At 51.4% G+C, this 16,673-nt stretch overlaps 2 protein-coding genes and 1 long non-coding RNA gene across 5 annotated transcripts; 1 reads left to right on the top strand and 2 right to left on the bottom strand.

Annotated features, from left to right (window-relative positions):
• The first annotated feature begins 143 nt into the window (after positions 1-143).
• On the top strand, positions 144-4,570 carry MEPCE (methylphosphate capping enzyme). Its single transcript, XM_033110529.1, has 4 exons — positions 144-2,194; positions 3,348-3,566; positions 3,750-3,876; positions 3,988-4,570. The coding sequence occupies exons 1-4, from the start codon at positions 533-535 to the stop codon at positions 4,038-4,040; spliced, it is 2,061 nt and encodes a 686-aa protein (XP_032966420.1). The 5' UTR covers positions 144-532; the 3' UTR covers positions 4,041-4,570.
• An 857-nt stretch (positions 4,571-5,427) lies between these two features.
• PPP1R35 (protein phosphatase 1 regulatory subunit 35) lies at positions 5,428-6,635 on the bottom strand. 2 transcript variants are annotated; one of them, XM_033109795.1, is made up of 4 exons: positions 6,309-6,635; positions 5,979-6,231; positions 5,783-5,898; positions 5,428-5,666 (listed from the first exon to the last, which is right to left on the bottom strand). In XM_033109795.1, the coding sequence occupies exons 1-4, from the start codon at positions 6,543-6,545 to the stop codon at positions 5,493-5,495; spliced, it is 780 nt and encodes a 259-aa protein (XP_032965686.1). In that variant the 5' UTR covers positions 6,546-6,635; the 3' UTR covers positions 5,428-5,492. The 2 variants fall into 2 exon arrangements, with proteins under 2 accessions (XP_032965686.1, XP_032965685.1); XM_033109794.1 differs by having other exon boundaries at positions 5,762-5,898.
• Positions 6,636-6,688: 53 nt separating this feature from the next.
• LOC117024455 (uncharacterized) lies at positions 6,689-15,695 on the bottom strand. Of its 2 annotated transcripts, none has more exons than XR_004423455.1 (3): positions 15,573-15,695; positions 10,334-10,493; positions 6,689-8,728 (listed from the first exon to the last, which is right to left on the bottom strand). It is a non-coding gene; the product is annotated as an uncharacterized LOC117024455 (long non-coding RNA). The 2 variants fall into 2 exon arrangements; XR_004423456.1 differs by lacking the exon at positions 15,573-15,695 and adding an exon at positions 15,269-15,374.
• Positions 15,696-16,673: the final 978 nt, after the last annotated feature.

Consider the following 16,673-nt stretch of genomic DNA (forward strand, 5'->3'; position numbering starts at 1 on the left):
TTTTCACACCAGCTCCCCGTACCCCGCCTACGGTGGGTGGGATCGCGCGGCAGAGACAAAGGATATCAGTAGGGACGAACATAGCTGCGAAGGGAAGTAGGGTGTCAGTTTGGGGTGGTGGGCTCTTTGTGGGGGTTGAGGGGGGCTATATTTAAAGTCCCGGAGCCGTTAAGTTGGTTCGTACTCGGATGCGCGCGCGACCCGGGTGGTGGCAGAGTGCGCATGCGTGATTCTGGGACGAGAGGAACGCGCTCCAGCAGTGCGCGCTCGCGGCAAAGCGGTAGTGGTAGGGGAGGAAAGGGTCGGCGCACGCGCGGTTGATTCCTCGAGTTGTTCGGGTCTCGCGGGCATCTTGTGGTCTCGCGGGCGAGTGGGGCGCGCTTCGGGGGAGGTGCTTGGGCGCGAGACTAGGCGAGAAGAGCAGAGCTGCGCGCGCACTTAGGAGGGGGGGAAGGGAGCGGGGTCTAAGAAGGGGGGTTAAGCCCCCTGGCCCTCCTCCCCCCCCTCGACTGGGACGGAATAAGGGGAGGAAATGATCGAGATGGCGGCAGAGAAGGAGCCGTTTCTGGTGCCGGCCCCGCCACCGCCGCTCAAAGAGGAGTCTGGCGGAGGGGGCGGCCCCTCGGTGCAACCGCACCGAGAGGCTGCCTCCGGGGAGCTCCGAGGCAGGACGCAGCAGGGGCCGGGCCCGCGCGCACAGTCAGCCAGGGCCCCAGCTTCTGGGGCCGGCACGGAGAGCCCCGGTGCTACATCCACCCCTCGGGGAGGCCAGTCGCAGCAGCAAAGAGGGGGCGGCCCCCAGGCGCACGGGGAGGCCCGCTTGTCGGATCCCCACGGGCGAGCGGCTCCCCCGGACGTGGGGGAGGAGCGACGGGGAGGGGGCGGAACAGAACTGGGCCCCCCTGCCCCGCCCCGACCCCGTAATGGCTATCAACCCCACCGGCCCCCTGGGGGAGGTGGAGGCAAGAGGAGAAATAGCTGCAATGTAGGAGGTGGTGGAGGCTTCAAACATCCGGCCTTCAAGAGGCGCAGGCGGGTTAATTCGGACTGTGACTCTGTGTTACCCTCCAACTTCCTCCTGGGGGGCAATATCTTTGATCCACTGAACCTGAATAGTCTCCTGGATGAGGAAGTGAGCCGCGCACTCAATGCAGAGACCCCTAAGTCATCCCCACTTCCAGCCAAGGGGCGAGATCCAGTGGAGATTCTCATCCCCAAAGATATTACTGACCCGCTCAGTCTCAACACTTGCACTGATGAGGCCCAAGTAGTTCTTGCTTCACCACTCAAGACTGGTCGGAAACGGCATAGACACCGGGGACAGCACCACCAGCAGCAGCAGGCAACAACTGGAGGGAACGATAGCCACTCCTTGCTGCCCACAGCCCCCCTCACCCCCTCACTCCATGGGGAGGGCACCACACAGCAGCAGCAGCGGCACAGGGGCCAGAATCGGGATGCCCCCCAGCCCTATGAACTCAACACAGCCATCAACTGCAGGGATGAGGTCGTGTCTCCCCTTCCATCCGCCCTACAGGGTCCCTCAGGCTCCCTTTCAACCCCTCCAGCTGCCTCAGTTACCTCTGCACCCTCGTCTTCCTCCTCACGACATCGAAAACGTCGCAGGACTTCCAGCAAGTCAGAGGCAGGGGCTAGGGGTGGAGGCCAGGGTCCCAAGGAAAAGGGCCGAGGGAGTGGGGGAAGCCGCCACCACGTCCACCCACTACCTGCAACAGGCTTTAAAAAGCAACAGCGCAAGTTCCAGTATGGGAATTATTCCAAGTACTATGGGTACCGCAATCCTTCCTGTGAGGATGGGCGCCTTCGGGTGTTGAAGCCTGAGTGGTTTCGGGGTCGGGACGTCCTAGATCTGGGCTGCAATGTGGGCCATCTGACCCTGAGCATTGCCTGTAAATGGGGCCCATCCCGCATGGTGGGCCTAGATATCGATCCCCGGCTCATCCACTCGGCCCGCCAAAACATCCGACACTACCTGTCTGAGGAGCTGCGACTGCCACCCCAGCCTTCTGAGGGGGACCCAGGGGCAGAGAGTGAAGAAGGGACTACGACAGTCCAAAAGAGAAGCTGCTTCCCAGCCTCACTGACAGCCAGCAGGGGTCCCATCGCTGCACCCCAAGTGCCCTTGGATGGAGCAGACACATCAGTCTTCCCCAACAATGTTGTCTTCGTCACGGTAAGAGGGTGTTGGGTTAGGGGCCAGGTATGAAGAGATTAAATGGGAATGTGGCAGGGGAAGGTTGTGAACCAGAGGGATTTCTGTGCGTGCAGTTCTTGATAGGAAAACCAGATCCTTAAGAAAAGGGTCTGAATCTGCAACTGATTCATCTGGTTGTCTCTCCCTCTATAAACTAGAAAGATGAGAGCTACACCTGGGCTCTTTTCTCATGACAACTAGCCCCAAAAGGGGGTCTCCTTTTGCCCTGTTCCCAGCCTGAACTATAATCCAAACCAGTCCACCTTCCTTTGGAGGCTGCTGCTGCTAATTTGGTCTAGTTGAAAACTTGTCTTCCAACCTACTGAAGGTGCAATGAAGGAATGGGTGTCAGACATGGAACGTCTCGGGGTGTGGGAGGATTAGGATAGTGGCTAATATTTACAGTTTCTATCCTTTGATAGGGACCTTGTTTGCATTAGATACAGAGTTGGTTAAAGAGTGTCAGTGGTGAGGAACCCAAGAGGTTTGACATTAGATCATCTCCACATTGACCCTAGATAGTGGGATGGGGAAATGTCAGAGTCCTCTGCGGGGCGGGGGATAACATGTCTTCAGCTTCTATCCCTTGACTGCTCATAGTTCCCCATAGTGTTGGCAGTTTGTTGGGTCAAGCCTAAAAACATGGACTTTTCAGAGGGTGGTAATGAGCTTATCTAGAACAGATTTCCTAAGGGATGGGGCTCTTATCTGGAAGAAGAGAAAGAACAAGCCTGAAACATTGCCAGTCCCAACTACAGGGAAGGAACCACGGGTTTCCTTTTTAAATCTGGGTTAGGTCCCTTTGCATAATGTCGACTCCCTCAGCTTATGTTTGTGGACAGGGTCTTGGAGGAACCCCAGCATTCTTTCTCTGCAGTTTCATCCCAGCTTTGGAGATCTCATGGACACTTGGCTCAATTTAAAATTACCTGTTTACCTACTTTAAAATTTAAAGTTCCCTTTTTATATTTGATTGGTTTACCACCAATAGCATGCAAGAAAATGAGACTCACTAGGCACCATTTGGGTATCACAGATGACTGTGGCCAAGGGCTACAGTAAGAGGTGTGTGGAGGCCACTAGTGGTTCTCTTAATGCCTCTGTTGACCTGGACCCCCATTCTTTCCCTCAGGGTAATTATGTGCCGAATCGAGATGAGGTGGTGGAGGCCCAAACACCTGAGTATGACGTGGTGCTCTGCCTCAGCCTCACCAAGTGGGTGCATCTGAACTGGGGAGACGAGGGACTGAAGCGCATGTTTCGCCGGATCTACCGGCATCTACGCCCTGGGGGCATTCTGGTCCTGGAACCCCAACCTTGGTCATCCTATGGCAAGAGAAAGACTCTCACGGTGAGTTGGGGTTTCAGTGGACATTACAGGATATCCTTCTTTTAGTTGAGGCAAAGCAGCCTCAAAGAAGCAGAAAGGGGACTTTCTGAACAAAGTGAATAGTCCCGCTGGGTTGTTGGGTGGGCATCACTCTGCCAAGGGAGAAGGCAGCAAGTCGAAATGGTCCCCTGTCCTTGTTCCTAGGAAACAATCTACAAGAACTACTACCGAATCCAGCTGAAGCCAGAGCAGTTCAGTTCCTACCTTACATCCCCAGAGGTGGGGTTCTCCAGCTATGAGCTTGTGGTCACACCCCATAACACCTCCAAAGGTAAGGCTGGCTTTTTTGTTGGGGGAGGGAGAGGCCGGTCCTGGTGGAGGGTACAGACCGTAGAGTCTTGAGGTCCTGCCAGCCCCTCCTGATTGCACACTCTCTTCTCAGGCTTCCAGCGTCCTGTGTACCTGTTCCACAAGGCCCGTTCCCCCAGCCACTAAGTGGCCCCCTGAACAGCAAGTGTGAAGAAGCTGCCCACTGCTCCTAAGGATCTGGGGGAAGAAGAAATTATCCCAGTCTTTCCTTTCTGGCTCCAAAGTTTCCTTTCTCAGATCTGCAAAGAAAGCTTTTCCTATGTTGTTGCCCCAGCCTCCCTCTGGCACCTAAGCAGCAAGCCCAACTGTACTGGAGTTACCACCATCTTCCTCTCCCCCAGCCCGGTGGGCTGGATGGCATGGACTGTTTATAGATCTCTGTTCTCCTAGGGCTTGAGAGGTAGGGAGTACCAATTCTCTAGCCTCTTCCTCCTGTTTTTCCAAGGAGAGATTCCTGTTCTCCTCAGCCCTTGTCCCTAGCTACGTTTCAGTGGACCACGGATAAATGGACTGAGGGTTAAAAGGGGTAAGCTTGGCAGGGAGGCACGCTGGTACTGTGAAAATCCTTCCCTCTGCTGTCCCCCATTGGGAGAGGGGGTTGGGTTTGGAATGTAAGAACAGCACAATAAACTTGATGTTTAGGGCAGTGGCCCCCACACTTATGTCTGGCACTTTCTAAGGGGAAGAGATGGTGTCTTCCAATACAACCTGGGCTTCTTCTGCCCAAACTGGTCTCAAGGTTTTTTAGTCGTTGGGAAGATTGTGGATTGCTAGTCAGATTTTCACACAAGTATGCAGAACCCTAGACAAGAAAAAGGAATAATGCAAATTTTAATGTGAAACTTGAAGAGCCCATCTATGCCCACCCCTGCAAAAAAAAATTTTGACAGGTTTGTGTGGTGTGTGTGTGTGTGTGTAAGTTTTGGCAGAAGGCTAACTTTGGAAGTTAACAGTGGAATTGAAGTGGATCTAGAAAAAGGCACCTTGAATCAGACCACCTCCCCTGCGTGCTCTAGAATGGACCTACCACTCACCCTTTTTTGTGCTGTGGAACCAGACTGGCAGTTTCATTAACAGGAAGCTCTTCAGCTTCATGCGTTCCTGAAGCTTTGGACATTCATTCAACAAATACTGAGCACTCTTAGGTCAAGTGTAAACAAGATGGGCAAGACCCTTGAAGGTGAAAACGAGGAGGTAATTTCAGTAACTGTGTGCTAGTAGCTACCTTGCAGGTTCCTTGAGCTGGGGAATGAGGGAAGGTTTCCCTGAAGTTTACTGTGTGGGCTGAGACCTACATGTTAAAGTGGCCAAAGGAACAAGCGCAGTGTCTTCAAAAACAAAATGGCAGCTGTGACAAGTCGGAAAGGTGTGGGGAGGGTATCTAAACTCCTGATTTGGGCAGTTTTCTACTTGTCATTACTGAGTTCTTTAAAAAAGAGGCCAAAAATTTGACTTCTTGGCAACTTCCAACCTGAGGTTTGACCGCATCTTAAGGCTTTCAAGAAGAGTTCCATTTGTTAGCAAAACCACTTTATTCTAATAGTTTTAACACAAAAATATGAACTAGCAATTCCAGGCCTAAGCTTCCCATCGCTTCAGTATCCGATGCATGAGGAAGGTATCCTCTGAAGGGCGGGACCGGAGTTGGAGCCGGAGAGGGGGCAGACCGTCCAGGGTTAGGTATGGAGATTCATAAAATAATGTTTCTGGGTCACACAGGATGGTCATGTCTGGCCCTGGCCCAGGTGGCTCCTGTTGGAGTTGGAGCCCAAAGGTTACACACGCGGAAAGAACCTGTGGCGGAAGTAGGAAGAAGGGGGGGAGGGACTCATGCCCAGGTCCCTCACCTTTGGGGGCGGGGCTCGGACCTGCGGCGGCAAAAGCGCCAATTTCTCCTTCAGCGCCGCGTTCAGAACTTGTTCCTCGGGTACCTGCAGGCTCACCAGGTCCCGGAAGAGCAGCCTGCTGCGCGGCACGTTCAGCCCTGAGAAGGCAGGGGGAGAGGAGGTGAGCGGCGCCTCTCACACCCACACCCGCGCGCGGCAGGCCGTCTGCCCCCCTCACCCTCAGCCACGCTCTCCTCCAGGCCGCAGCGGGTCTGGAACGACTTTCTCAGCTGTTCCTCCACGGCCTTTGTGGCATCGAATTGACCCGCGGCTGCGGCCCGCGCGGCCTGCAACTCAAGGCTCAGGGCCAGGCTGCTCTGCGGCGCGGGAGCCCCCAGGTCCTGCACAGCTGCGGGCTTCTCGATTGGTGCAGCGACGGCCGGCAGCAGTTCATACCGGACCGGGGAGGGTGGCGCCAGGCGGAAGCGGACCTGGGAGCAGAGAGGGCGGTGAAGAGCTAGGCGCGGGGTCGTTGGCAGGTTGCCAGCGAGGCCTTTAGCCACCTCACCTGCCGCCCCTTGCGGGCCCCGCCCCGCCGCTCCGCCCGCCCCTTCCGCCGCCCCGGGCTGCAGTTCAGCCGTTTGGGGCTCTCGGACCGCGGGCTCGGGCTTAGGCTCAGGTCCAGGCCGGGTTCGGGCACTGGGGCTCCGGGCTCCGGGACGCGGGGTTCTGGGGGAGACCCCGGGACCGCCATGGCCTCTTCCCCTTCCACCAACTCCAGCTCCGACTCTTCACAGCCCATCATCCCTGCGTGACTGGAGGCCAAGGTCACTGAGCACTGGCTCACGACCTCCTCTACCCAGTCCCACCCAGACCGCTACCGGAAACCGTTATCCCCTACCAAAGGGGGGGCGGGGAGACGAGCCCTCCCCCGCTCTATTGGCGCTCCTAAACGTCATTTCCGTTGACCCGCCCCCTGCCCCATAGCGGGCTTCCGCCCGCAGAAACTGCCCCTCCCCTCGGCTGGGGTGTTAGAGCTGAGGCCAGTGGAAGTCGTACGGGTCCCCATCAGTACCATTTTTCCTTTCGAACTGTATGACTTTGCCTCCTTTCTTTGCCCGCGGAATCTTCATTTGGCTTTTGCTGGAGTCCTGAGTGTGTCAGTCTTCCCTGTCGGGGTGCCAAATGGGACAGCTTTAACTTAACTGTCCAGCTTCCCCTCACTGGACCTCCCTACTTCGTGCCTTCACAGCATCTGTATGTTTTCTGTCGCCTCCGAACTCGGACCAGAACTTCCCAGTTTGAGTGAGGGTGGGGCTCACTGACCCCAGCTCCAGGTTCCCTCCTGGGACTCTCTGGGCGATCGTGGTTTCCCGGGCTTTAACTGCCTCACTGAGCCTGGAGGTCTTTTGTAACTTTTTCCTCTTCGAGGGCCTCCAAAGATATTCATGTCTATAAAAACAGACACTTGTATGTTGAGTATAGATTTTTAATAAAGAAGGCCTCGGTGGTTTTATCCGATCCCTGGACTGCAGGGCAGAAGACTGGAGCTCTCGCTCGTTTCCCATGTTCCTTAGGGCAGATCCTCTCAATTCTGTGAGCGTCTGTTTCTTCCTGTTTAAAATGTACTAGATTGTGTTCAGGCCTCTTGAGGCTTTCCCAAAATGTCAACAGGTATATTTGTGTATCACTTTTCAGTTTGATAGTTTTCACATCTTTTATCTTCCCAAGAAATGCTGTGGAAGATCAGATAGAATGGATAGTGTTGCCCTCATTTTACAAAACAGTTTTCAAGGATCTCAATGGTTAAACACTAGAGGATTTCCTGCTAAAGTCTGGAGTAAGAAAGTATAACCATTCCCTCTACATTTGTGAAAGGGAGTAGGGAGGTACAAATGTAAATAAATACTTATATTTTTAAAAAGTGAAAGTATAACTCATTTAAAAATTTTTATAGTTACATACTATAAATGAAGGGAAAGAGGCTGGACTTTGAATCTATTTTGTGCATTTGACTTTGGAAACCTGTATGTTTTATATGATTGATAAAAATTAATTTTTAAAAATCAGTCCCTAAAAGTTGAAAGTAAAATGAAACAAATGAACTTAAATGTATATCCAGTTGGTAGCCTAACTACACAGAAGGGAACTTTCTGAATGACTTGAAAACACACTGATTTAACTGTACATCCAAAGATCTACCCTAAGGACAAAACTGCCATTAAAAGAATAAAACTCCTATAAAATCTTAAATTGTATTTAGCAGTAATATTATTAGGAATAGGTGGAATTGTGATAAAACAATTATGTTGATTGTACCAGAACTGGAATTTTGTCACAGGAGAAAAGACATGGAGATCTAAAATCAATGATGTAACGCAAATTCCCTGTAGTCTTGAATTAAATTAGGAAGTATCTGTATGAACTCATGGTATATTTTAGCTTAAATTAAAAAGTATATCCTAATTCTGTCTACTGAAAAGCCCTTAGAAACAACGATGGACTCAATCAGCACCTTTAGCCCCCAAATATAGTAGCTAATTCCGTACCTCTGAGCATTTCAAAACCTATACACAAATGTTCACAGCAACTTTATTCATAGTAGCCCAAAACTGGAAATAACCCAAATGTCCTTCAACAAGTAAAAGAGTTAAACAGTGGTACATCTATACCATAGAAGACTTACTACTCAGCAATCAAAAGGAACAAACTTGATACACATAACTTGGATGAATTACCAAGTTATACTGAGCAGAAAAAAAAAAAAAGCCAATCCCAGAAAATTACATGCTGTGTGATTTCATTTACATAACATTTTAGAAGTGACAAAAGTTTAGAAATGGAAGACATTTTTAGCTGTTGCCAAATGTTAGGGACTAGGTGGAAGAAGTAGGAGGGAGGTGGTTGTGGTCATAAAAGGGCAACCAACACCAGGAATTCTTCGGTCTTGGAATTGTTCATTTCCTTTACTGTCATGGATACAGGAACCTACACAGGTGATAACATTGTACAGAACTTAATACACACAAAAATGAGTACAAAACTGGGAAATATGAATAAGATTGGTGGATTGTATGAGTTGTCAGTATCCTCGTGATAATATAATATCGTTTTGCAAAATGTTACTGTCTTAGTCTGTTTATGCTGTTGTAACAGAGTACCAGAATAATAGACCGGGTAGCTATAAAAAACAAACATTTATCTCGCACAGTTCTGGAGGCTGGGAATTCCAAGATCAAGGCGCCAGCAGATTCAGTGTCTGGTGAGAACCTGCTTTTTGGTTCATGGACAGCTATGTTCTCACTGTGTCCTCACATAGTAGAAGGGGGCAAGAGAGCTCTCTGGGGTCTCTTTCAAAGGCACTAATCAAAGGCCTTACCTCAAAATACCAACACATTGTGGATTAGGTTTCAACATATGAATTTTTTGGAGGGGACACATTCAGTCTATAGCAATTACCATTGGGGAAAACTAGGGAAAATGTGTAAGTGATCTTTCTGTATTATTTCTTATAACTCCATTATAATCTACAATGATCTCAATAAAAATTTTAATTAAAAGTAATGTTGGGTTTGGGAAGAGGGGCAATGTGTGAGTGTGGGTAGATAGAGGAAACAAGATTAGCCAAATGTGGATGATTGTTGAAGCTGGGTGATGGGTACCTGGGGGGTTATATATTTTCTTTACTTTTGTATAGATCTATGAACATTTTTATAATAAAAGCTTTTTGTTTTCTGGTTTTTGGTTTTTTGCTTTGGCACACTGGAAGTGTTGGAGGTGAAACTTGAAACTGCCCCCTCCCCCCCAGTCCTTGACTGTACTAATAGATAAAAAAAAAAGTCCCTATAGGAACCCTAGCCACAAATTCAGTAAGCCTAATTCCTCAGCCTTAAAATTTAGCCACTCCCTCTTTCTAGGCCGGGACACAGAGATAAAAAACAAGCCATTCTGTTTGCCAGCTTATGCTGTGGGCCTCCAGGAATTGGAAAGTTAACCCAGTGACTTTAAAGAAACAACATGATTGTGAGGGAATGAAGGGTCTCACTACTGCCCCACCACTTCCTAGGATTTCTTTGGCTGGACCAGGCTGAGAGGCCTGGAATTGCTTTGCTTTGAAAAAAACAACAAAAAAAGAAAGAGAAAAAAAAATCCCCCTCTAAGAAGCTACTGATAAGTGAGGAAGACTTCTCTATCCTTAACTTTAGTCTCCTCCTGGCAGCATGTTCTAGAATTATACTCTCTTCTGCAAAGATGGATTCCTATTACATGTCCCACCAAACCACACCCTGAATGAAGGCAGTAAAAGGTGGAAAGGAGGAACCCAGGACGAGGGAGCAAGGAGAGAAATTGTAAATATGGTCCAGGAACTGAACCCCTTCTACTCTAAGCAAGCGGGGAGAAACAGAAAAGCTACCTTGACCCCATTACCTGAGATGGCCGTGAGGGGAGCTCTTCCCTCCACTTTCCAGGCTGGAGGGGTCCCACCCACTTCTGCATTATCTGCCATCCAGGGAAGATTTGGAAGAGGAGAGAAAGAGAAGGAAAGAGGCACAGAAAAGAGCCCCAGGAAGAGGTCACACTTTAGGCTCTTACATTCTGTCTTTATGCGTTAGAACTCGCGAGGCTGTGATATTCTCTGTAGTAACCTGGGCGGGGTATCCCAGACCTGGTTTAGGGAAGGCGAGTCTGGGTCCTGGAAGAGGTCATTCAGGATCATCCCTGAGCTTCTGCTGGGCCAGACACTCTTGGTGAGCTAGGTGGGACAGGAGACAGGACAGGGTCAGAGGTCCTTCCATGGACCATGCGGTTGAGTTGCGGTACGATGCCCCCAATGCAGTGACGCACGGTGTGGCTGGGACTGCTGCATAGAGCATCTAGGAAGACCTGCCAGGGTTGAAGGGGCAGGGGAAGAACAAAGGCTCCATGCAGGAAGGCGCCCTCCAATAGGGGCAAGACAAGCCAAAGAAATAAGGCAGCAACCACCTACCACCACCCTTTGCAAACCCCTCCTGCAGGGACCCCGCACTTTCTGTCTCCCCCTCCCAAATTGGCTGCTGCCTATGGGTCAACCCAGAGACACTTCCATACTGTGTTCCGGTCACACAGAGAGTGCTGGAGGATGGGAGTAGCTCACCTTGCACGTCAACGGCTGTGACCCACCCTCCAGCCACACACAGCATACTTTCCCATCCTACCTAGTCTCAAGGTTGGTAAGGTAAACCACCTCAGCAGAAGGCCTGACCCCACCACTCCTTTCTCCTAATGCAGAAGGAACAGACTGAGAACCAGAGAGGAGGGCACAGGTCCAGCTGCAGGCCAACACTGAAGCCAAGCCCCTCGGCCTGGCCCCTCCAGCAGCAAGAAAGGAGCAGGAGGGCCAGGATGAGACCCCTTAGTGTGAGCCTCCAGGAATATGGGATGAGGCCAGCTTCTGGGATAAAGGAGAATTGAGAGTAGAGAACAGGGTCAGAAGAAGTGGTCCACAGTCTGGGTGAGGTAGAGGAGAATGAAGAAGGGGAAACTGAATGACACTAGGAAAAGAGAGAAACAGATTTTTAGGGTTGGGGATATAGAGAATTCAATGGAGCCAGGCTCGGTAAAGGGAGGCGTATTGGACTGAAGGCCTGAGCTTGCTGGGGAGGGGATGTCCTTGATGTTAACATAGGAATAGAAGGTTGATGCCAGATGGTTAAGGCCTAAAGGAGCCTGGGGAGAAGTTGGTCAGAAACCACTGGAGCTATAAGAAAAGGGATGGAGGCCATGAACAGGGTGGGTGAGGTTAGAGCTATGAAAGATATGGCCATAATCCAGGAAGATGGGGCCATGTGTAGGGGGGATATAACTACACAGAGGGACATGTAAGCTGCTGACCTTGGGTTGCAGGTCCTGACAGATCTCTCTGCCTGGCAGGGAGTCAATACCTAAGATCTCAAAAAATGGGATTGTTACTCAACAAGGGTAGATGTTGTTACTCAACACAGGAGATGTTGGGGAATCTCAGGGGTGAAGGGTGATTCCATGGTAACTTCTCGATTGGGCAATGAGGTCTTCCCACAGCCTAGAAGCACCTGGTAAAGAGAACGATTTGAGTGCCTTGGATCACTCTCTGCAGTGGCCCCAGGGCCATCCACCAAATGCCAACACCCAGCAAGAAAACACAGGGTGGGAGCAGGCAAGGAGAGGAGGGGGACATCTGCAGCTGCCAGGAGGAATGGGAAACTGAGGGAGGGAGAATGCCAGGTGGGGGTGAGAGGTGCTCTGGCAAAGAGGACAGATAGGGATTATGGGGGCAGAGATAGGTATTGCGGGCTGGGACATCATGAAGGGACCCCAGAGGCTGGCCCATGGTTCATAGTAGAAACCAGCTTGTGCAGCTGGGCAGAAACTTAAAGAGGGACCAGGGTCGGGGGTAAAAGAAAAACCTGAGAGGGAACCAAAGCTCTGAGGTCCTACCTTGTTCTGAGGTGAAAGAAGTTTCAAGATGGTAGAGAAGGGAACTTGGCCCAGAACCTGCTGTCTACTGCTGCTGAGGTCATGAGAAGGTCGGGTGGGGCAACAGGGCTCTTCTCCCCCAAAACTACTGGGACAGGGGGCCTCAGCCTCCACAGATCACCACCCCCCATCATCCAAAGAGTGAGCCATCCCTCAAAGCCATTCTCCTATATCTCAGCCTGTGTTTCTGTCCCCACTGTCTCTACCTCCCCCAGGCTGTTCCCAAGAGGTGTCCAGGCACCAGCTGAGCCCTGTCCTAGAACCGTTGGGTGATCAATGCAGAGGGGGCCTAGGACTTATGAGAAAACTGACCCAGGGTCATCAGCTGGTAGTTACAGAGCCCAGGGCACCTGCCTCTGTGTGGTGCTCCACCCTTCCTCCCCCCACACCACCTCTGCCATTTCTGCTCAGGCAAGGAGGGACCCTGTTCCCCAGCACGGCATCTGCCACAGAAAGAGAAAATAATTGTTTGTCAAATAAGAGAAAAGTAACTCTTTTCTGATTATAAACAGTTTCTGACAGTTTGGGATTTGATTAATGTGGTGATTTTTAAAAAAAGAAATTGGCCAAAAATTCTTTGACACTCCTTCCATTGAGAGGTGGGAGCCAACGTCCCCTCCCCTTGAATTCGAGCAGGATTGTGACTCACGTGCACCCTCACTGAAGCAACTCTGCCTTTTTCTACAGGCCACGCCCCCGCACCTCGTGCCCCCCAGCTGGGAGCTGGAGTGGGAGAGGGCAGGTGGAGAGGGCCAGCCTGAGCGTAGCCCTGCACAGAATCCTCCTAAGAGCTGGATCGCCTCCTTTTGTTGTGTAAATTAAGCAACTCCTGATAAGCAGCACAGTTCATCCTGTGCCCTGACTGCCAGGGAGCTCAATGCTACAGTTTGGACCAGGCTGCAATAACTAACCTTGGCCTAGGTTTCTAACATGTTTCTCTTCTTCTAGACTGAAAGAAAAATGAACGTAACACCTACAGCACGGGATTGCTGCGGGGATTACAAGACGACATTTAACAACTTTCAGAACTACTATATGCTAGGCATTGTGCTAGCTGCTTGAAACAAAACTCTGTGCCTATTATTCCCATTTTGCAGATGAGGAAATGTATCTACAAACAAAGAGGCCAAGTGATTTGCTCAAAGTCCCACAGCAAGTATGTATAATAGGACCACATGCTAGTGCACTTTTCATAGATTTAAAAAGAACGCCTGTGTGAAAGCATCTAAAGCAACAATGGTTTCCTTCCATCTTTGAGCTCCCTCAGCCCATCTGAACATCCCTCAGCTGGGTCGCTTCTCAACCATCAGTTTACCCCCTCAATTGTGAACTGACAAGGTGAGGGACTGTGGTGAATCACCTTTAAAACCACCTGGCACTCAGTAAATGTTTGTTGAGTGAACAAAAACCACACCACTCTATTCCATGACTTGTTTTAAAGGCTCCTTCATTCATCCCACAAATACCTACTGAGCACCTGCTCTGAAGATCTAGGCACTGCAGTAAGTCCTCCATGGACATCGTTAAATCCCACCAGTCACCATGAGTTGCTATAGGTCCTATTATCCACAGTTTTTCAATGAGGAGTCTAAAACTGGTTCTCAGACTCCAGCAGGCATCGGACTCTCCCAGAGCTTATTAAACACAGAATGCTGGGCTCCACCTCAGTCTCTGATTCAGTAGATATTACCTGAGAAATTACATTTCTAATAAGCTCCCAGATGCTGCAGATGCTGCTGGCCCCGGCCCACACTGGTAAGTGGTGATGTCTCAGCCAACGCCCAGGTCTGTCTGAAAGCCCAGCCTCTAACCCATAATGCCTAGTGCTGTCCAACCTGGGGGGGAGGGGCAGGTGGCAGGAAATAGTGTTTGTTTGCAACTGGGGGAGAAATTCAGCCTTCCCCTCCAGTCTTTCCTGCCCACCCCTCCATACCCCCCTCTCCTTTCTGGAGGCTCCTGAGAGTTTGGCCTAGAGCTGGTCCTGGGACCGCTCCTATTTCTCATCTTCTTTCCTCAGTGTCCCCCAGGATGTCGCCCACACCATCACCTTGGCAGCATCCCCATCCCTGGGGGGCTGGGATTGAAAAGCCCAAGTGTGGGGACAGAGCCCCAAAAAGCAGTTTCCAGGCTCTCGGCCTCACATAGAAAGGTGCTGACTCAGGTAGTAAATGGCCATCGACTGTGATCAAATGGCCATCAGCTGTGGCTAGTTGGCCGTCAGCTGTAACCAGTGAGCCATTGGCCATGAATATAACTGCCATGGCTAGGCTAGCAAAAAAAGGGGGGCTAGCAAGGAGATGGTGGCTGAGCCTGCAAGTGGAGCAGTGAGGGTTGAGAATTGTGTGGCTCCTGTTTCCTGTGTCTCCAACCCAGCCACCAGCGAGAATATAGTGGTGTGACTCCCCTACTTATGGCTCCGTGGGTGTTCCTTTTTGGCCTCACCATGTCCTGCGTTCTTATGTGGGGAGTGGGACCAGAGACCCCGCCTGACACCCCGCACGACACCAAGGTAGGAAGGATTTGGTCATAAGGACCATCTAGTCTTGAGAGGGTTTCTCCAGACTCCAGAGAGTTACCAAGGGAAAAAAGTGAAGTCAGGAAAAGAAAGGGTGGGAGGTGGGAGACACGTGGAGTGTTGGAGGTACCAGGGAGGGAAGCCTGGTGTTGGGATTATAGAGGAATGACTGGGGTCCCTCTGTGGGGAAAGGGAAGGAGAAACATGTCAAGAAGGGTAGGGGGTGTTTAGCGGGAGGTCCTGTTGTGTGGAGAAGTTGATGGGGAGGGTTTATGTCCAACCATGCCCATCCAGTAGCCTCCATCATCTTAAGGTCCAGGGGGTGGTCACACAGCTGGTCACCAATTACGCTCAGCAAGTGTTGGGTTGCAGTGCCAACTGGCAACATGCTCAAGAAACTGAGGCCTTAGACACAGAGTTTTAGGAGACAGAAACCTAGGCTGCTAGCAGAGTCCTAGGAATCAGGGCCCAGCCCCCTCCCCACAGTTGCTCCCCCCACCAAACAGTGTCAGTCCTCCTACCTGAGAAAAACCCCCAAACACCCAGTACTCTTCCTATTGGCATCCCAGGCCTAGGAAAGGCTTGTTACTCTGGCAACAAAGGGCTGAGCAAAGGGTTGAGCTGGTTGGTTCTGGGATGGAGGAACAGAGGGAGCTGCAGGTGGGGCCTGGGGAGCCCAGCAGGAAGTGAACTTGGTGGAGAAAGAAGCCTTTCCACACCAGTGTGCTGTGACCACAGAGGGGTCTGTGTACACAGAGAACACATCTTCAGTTGCAGGTCCAAAGTCCGCTCCTGGGGACAGAGAGAGGTGGACTAGGGACTCACCTCCCACAGAGGACTGGGCCTGGGGCCAGAAGTCAAAGAATTCCCCCCAGCAACACCATCTCTCTCTTTGCCTCAGTCTTCTCATCTGTAAAATAGGGGAACGTTGGGACAGGAAGCTTATATTAGATCTCCAAGCAGCTTCTGTTCCAGACAGTATAGAGAGCCAACATCCCCTCTCCCAACACACTTCAGTCCTTTGCCACCACCCAGGGGCTGATCCCCTCCCCTTGGCACCTCCTGAGGCCAGCCCCTTCCTCCCCCCTACCCAAGACTCCTCCCACTTCTCCCCAAGACTCCAGCATCCCCCCTCCCAATCTGCCAAGGCATCCTCCCACCCAGCCCCCACCAACCTCACTCCCAGCCACCAGCAGCAGCTCCTCAGGATAACTAGGTAGAGATAGCATGCCCATAATTGTCAGGCCCAGCAGGCACCGCAGGAAGCAGCTGGGTTTCCTGATGCAGCTTAAAAGTGGTGGGTCTTGGGTCAAGGATGCTGGAGATCAGCTGCTCTTTGGCAGTAGGAAAAAAGCACAAAATGGGTGCAATGAGAGCTGGAGGTGTGGAGCAGGTCAGATCCCCTGCCAGGAGTGAGTTCTGTGCTTTGGGAGTCAACCAATGAGTGAGGAACTGGTGTAAGAAGGATACAAGCTCAAATGGAGGAATGGGAGAGTTGTGGGAGCCCCACCATGGCCTGGAGATAAGCTGGGGCATTTGGGCCAGACCAGGGTTCCCCAATGGGATCAACTTCTCCTCTCCGTTTTCCACCTTCAGGCCAAGGGTCCCAGCCAAGAGTATTCCCCCACCCCATTGCAGCCTAGCTGTCCCTCCCCTTCTCCATTTCCAGGAGACTGGCTCTCCATGCCCTCTTCCTACTCCCCTCCAGACCCCAGGCCAGCCTCCACCACCCCACTCCCAAATTTATCTTTGCCCCACTTGGTGCTAAAAGCATTCATGCAGTGAGCTTGATGCTCCAGAGACCAGGTCAATCCTCTCCAGATGCCCTCCTCCCATCCCCAAATCTGCAGGGTGCCCAGTGTGGTTCCAAGACATGGAGAATGCCTCCCCTCAGCCCTGTAGTATCAGATTGGAGGGCCAATATGC

Source organism: Rhinolophus ferrumequinum, chromosome 7, assembly GCF_004115265.2.
Source record: "Rhinolophus ferrumequinum isolate MPI-CBG mRhiFer1 chromosome 7, mRhiFer1_v1.p, whole genome shotgun sequence".
NCBI classification, from domain to species: domain Eukaryota; kingdom Metazoa; phylum Chordata; class Mammalia; order Chiroptera; family Rhinolophidae; genus Rhinolophus; species Rhinolophus ferrumequinum.

Bases quoted from the DNA above. Each gene is read 5' to 3' on its own strand.
- MEPCE (XM_033110529.1), top strand. From the start codon at position 533: ATGATCGAGATGGCGGCAGAGAAGGAGCCGTTTCTGGTGCCGGCCCCG. The intron at 2,195-3,347 runs GTAAGAGGGTGT...TCTTTCCCTCAG, and splicing joins ACAATGTTGTCTTCGTCACG to GGTAATTATGTGCCGAATCG. The intron at 3,567-3,749 runs GTGAGTTGGGGT...CCTTGTTCCTAG, and splicing joins GCAAGAGAAAGACTCTCACG to GAAACAATCTACAAGAACTA.
- PPP1R35 (XM_033109794.1), bottom strand. From the start codon at position 6,545: ATGATGGGCTGTGAAGAGTCGGAGCTGGAGTTGGTGGAAGGGGAAGAG. The intron at 6,232-6,308 runs GTGAGGTGGCTA...CTCTGCTCCCAG, and splicing joins GGGCCCGCAAGGGGCGGCAG to GTCCGCTTCCGCCTGGCGCC. The intron at 5,899-5,978 runs GTGAGGGGGGCA...CTGCCTTCTCAG, and splicing joins GGAGGAGAGCGTGGCTGAGG to GGCTGAACGTGCCGCGCAGC.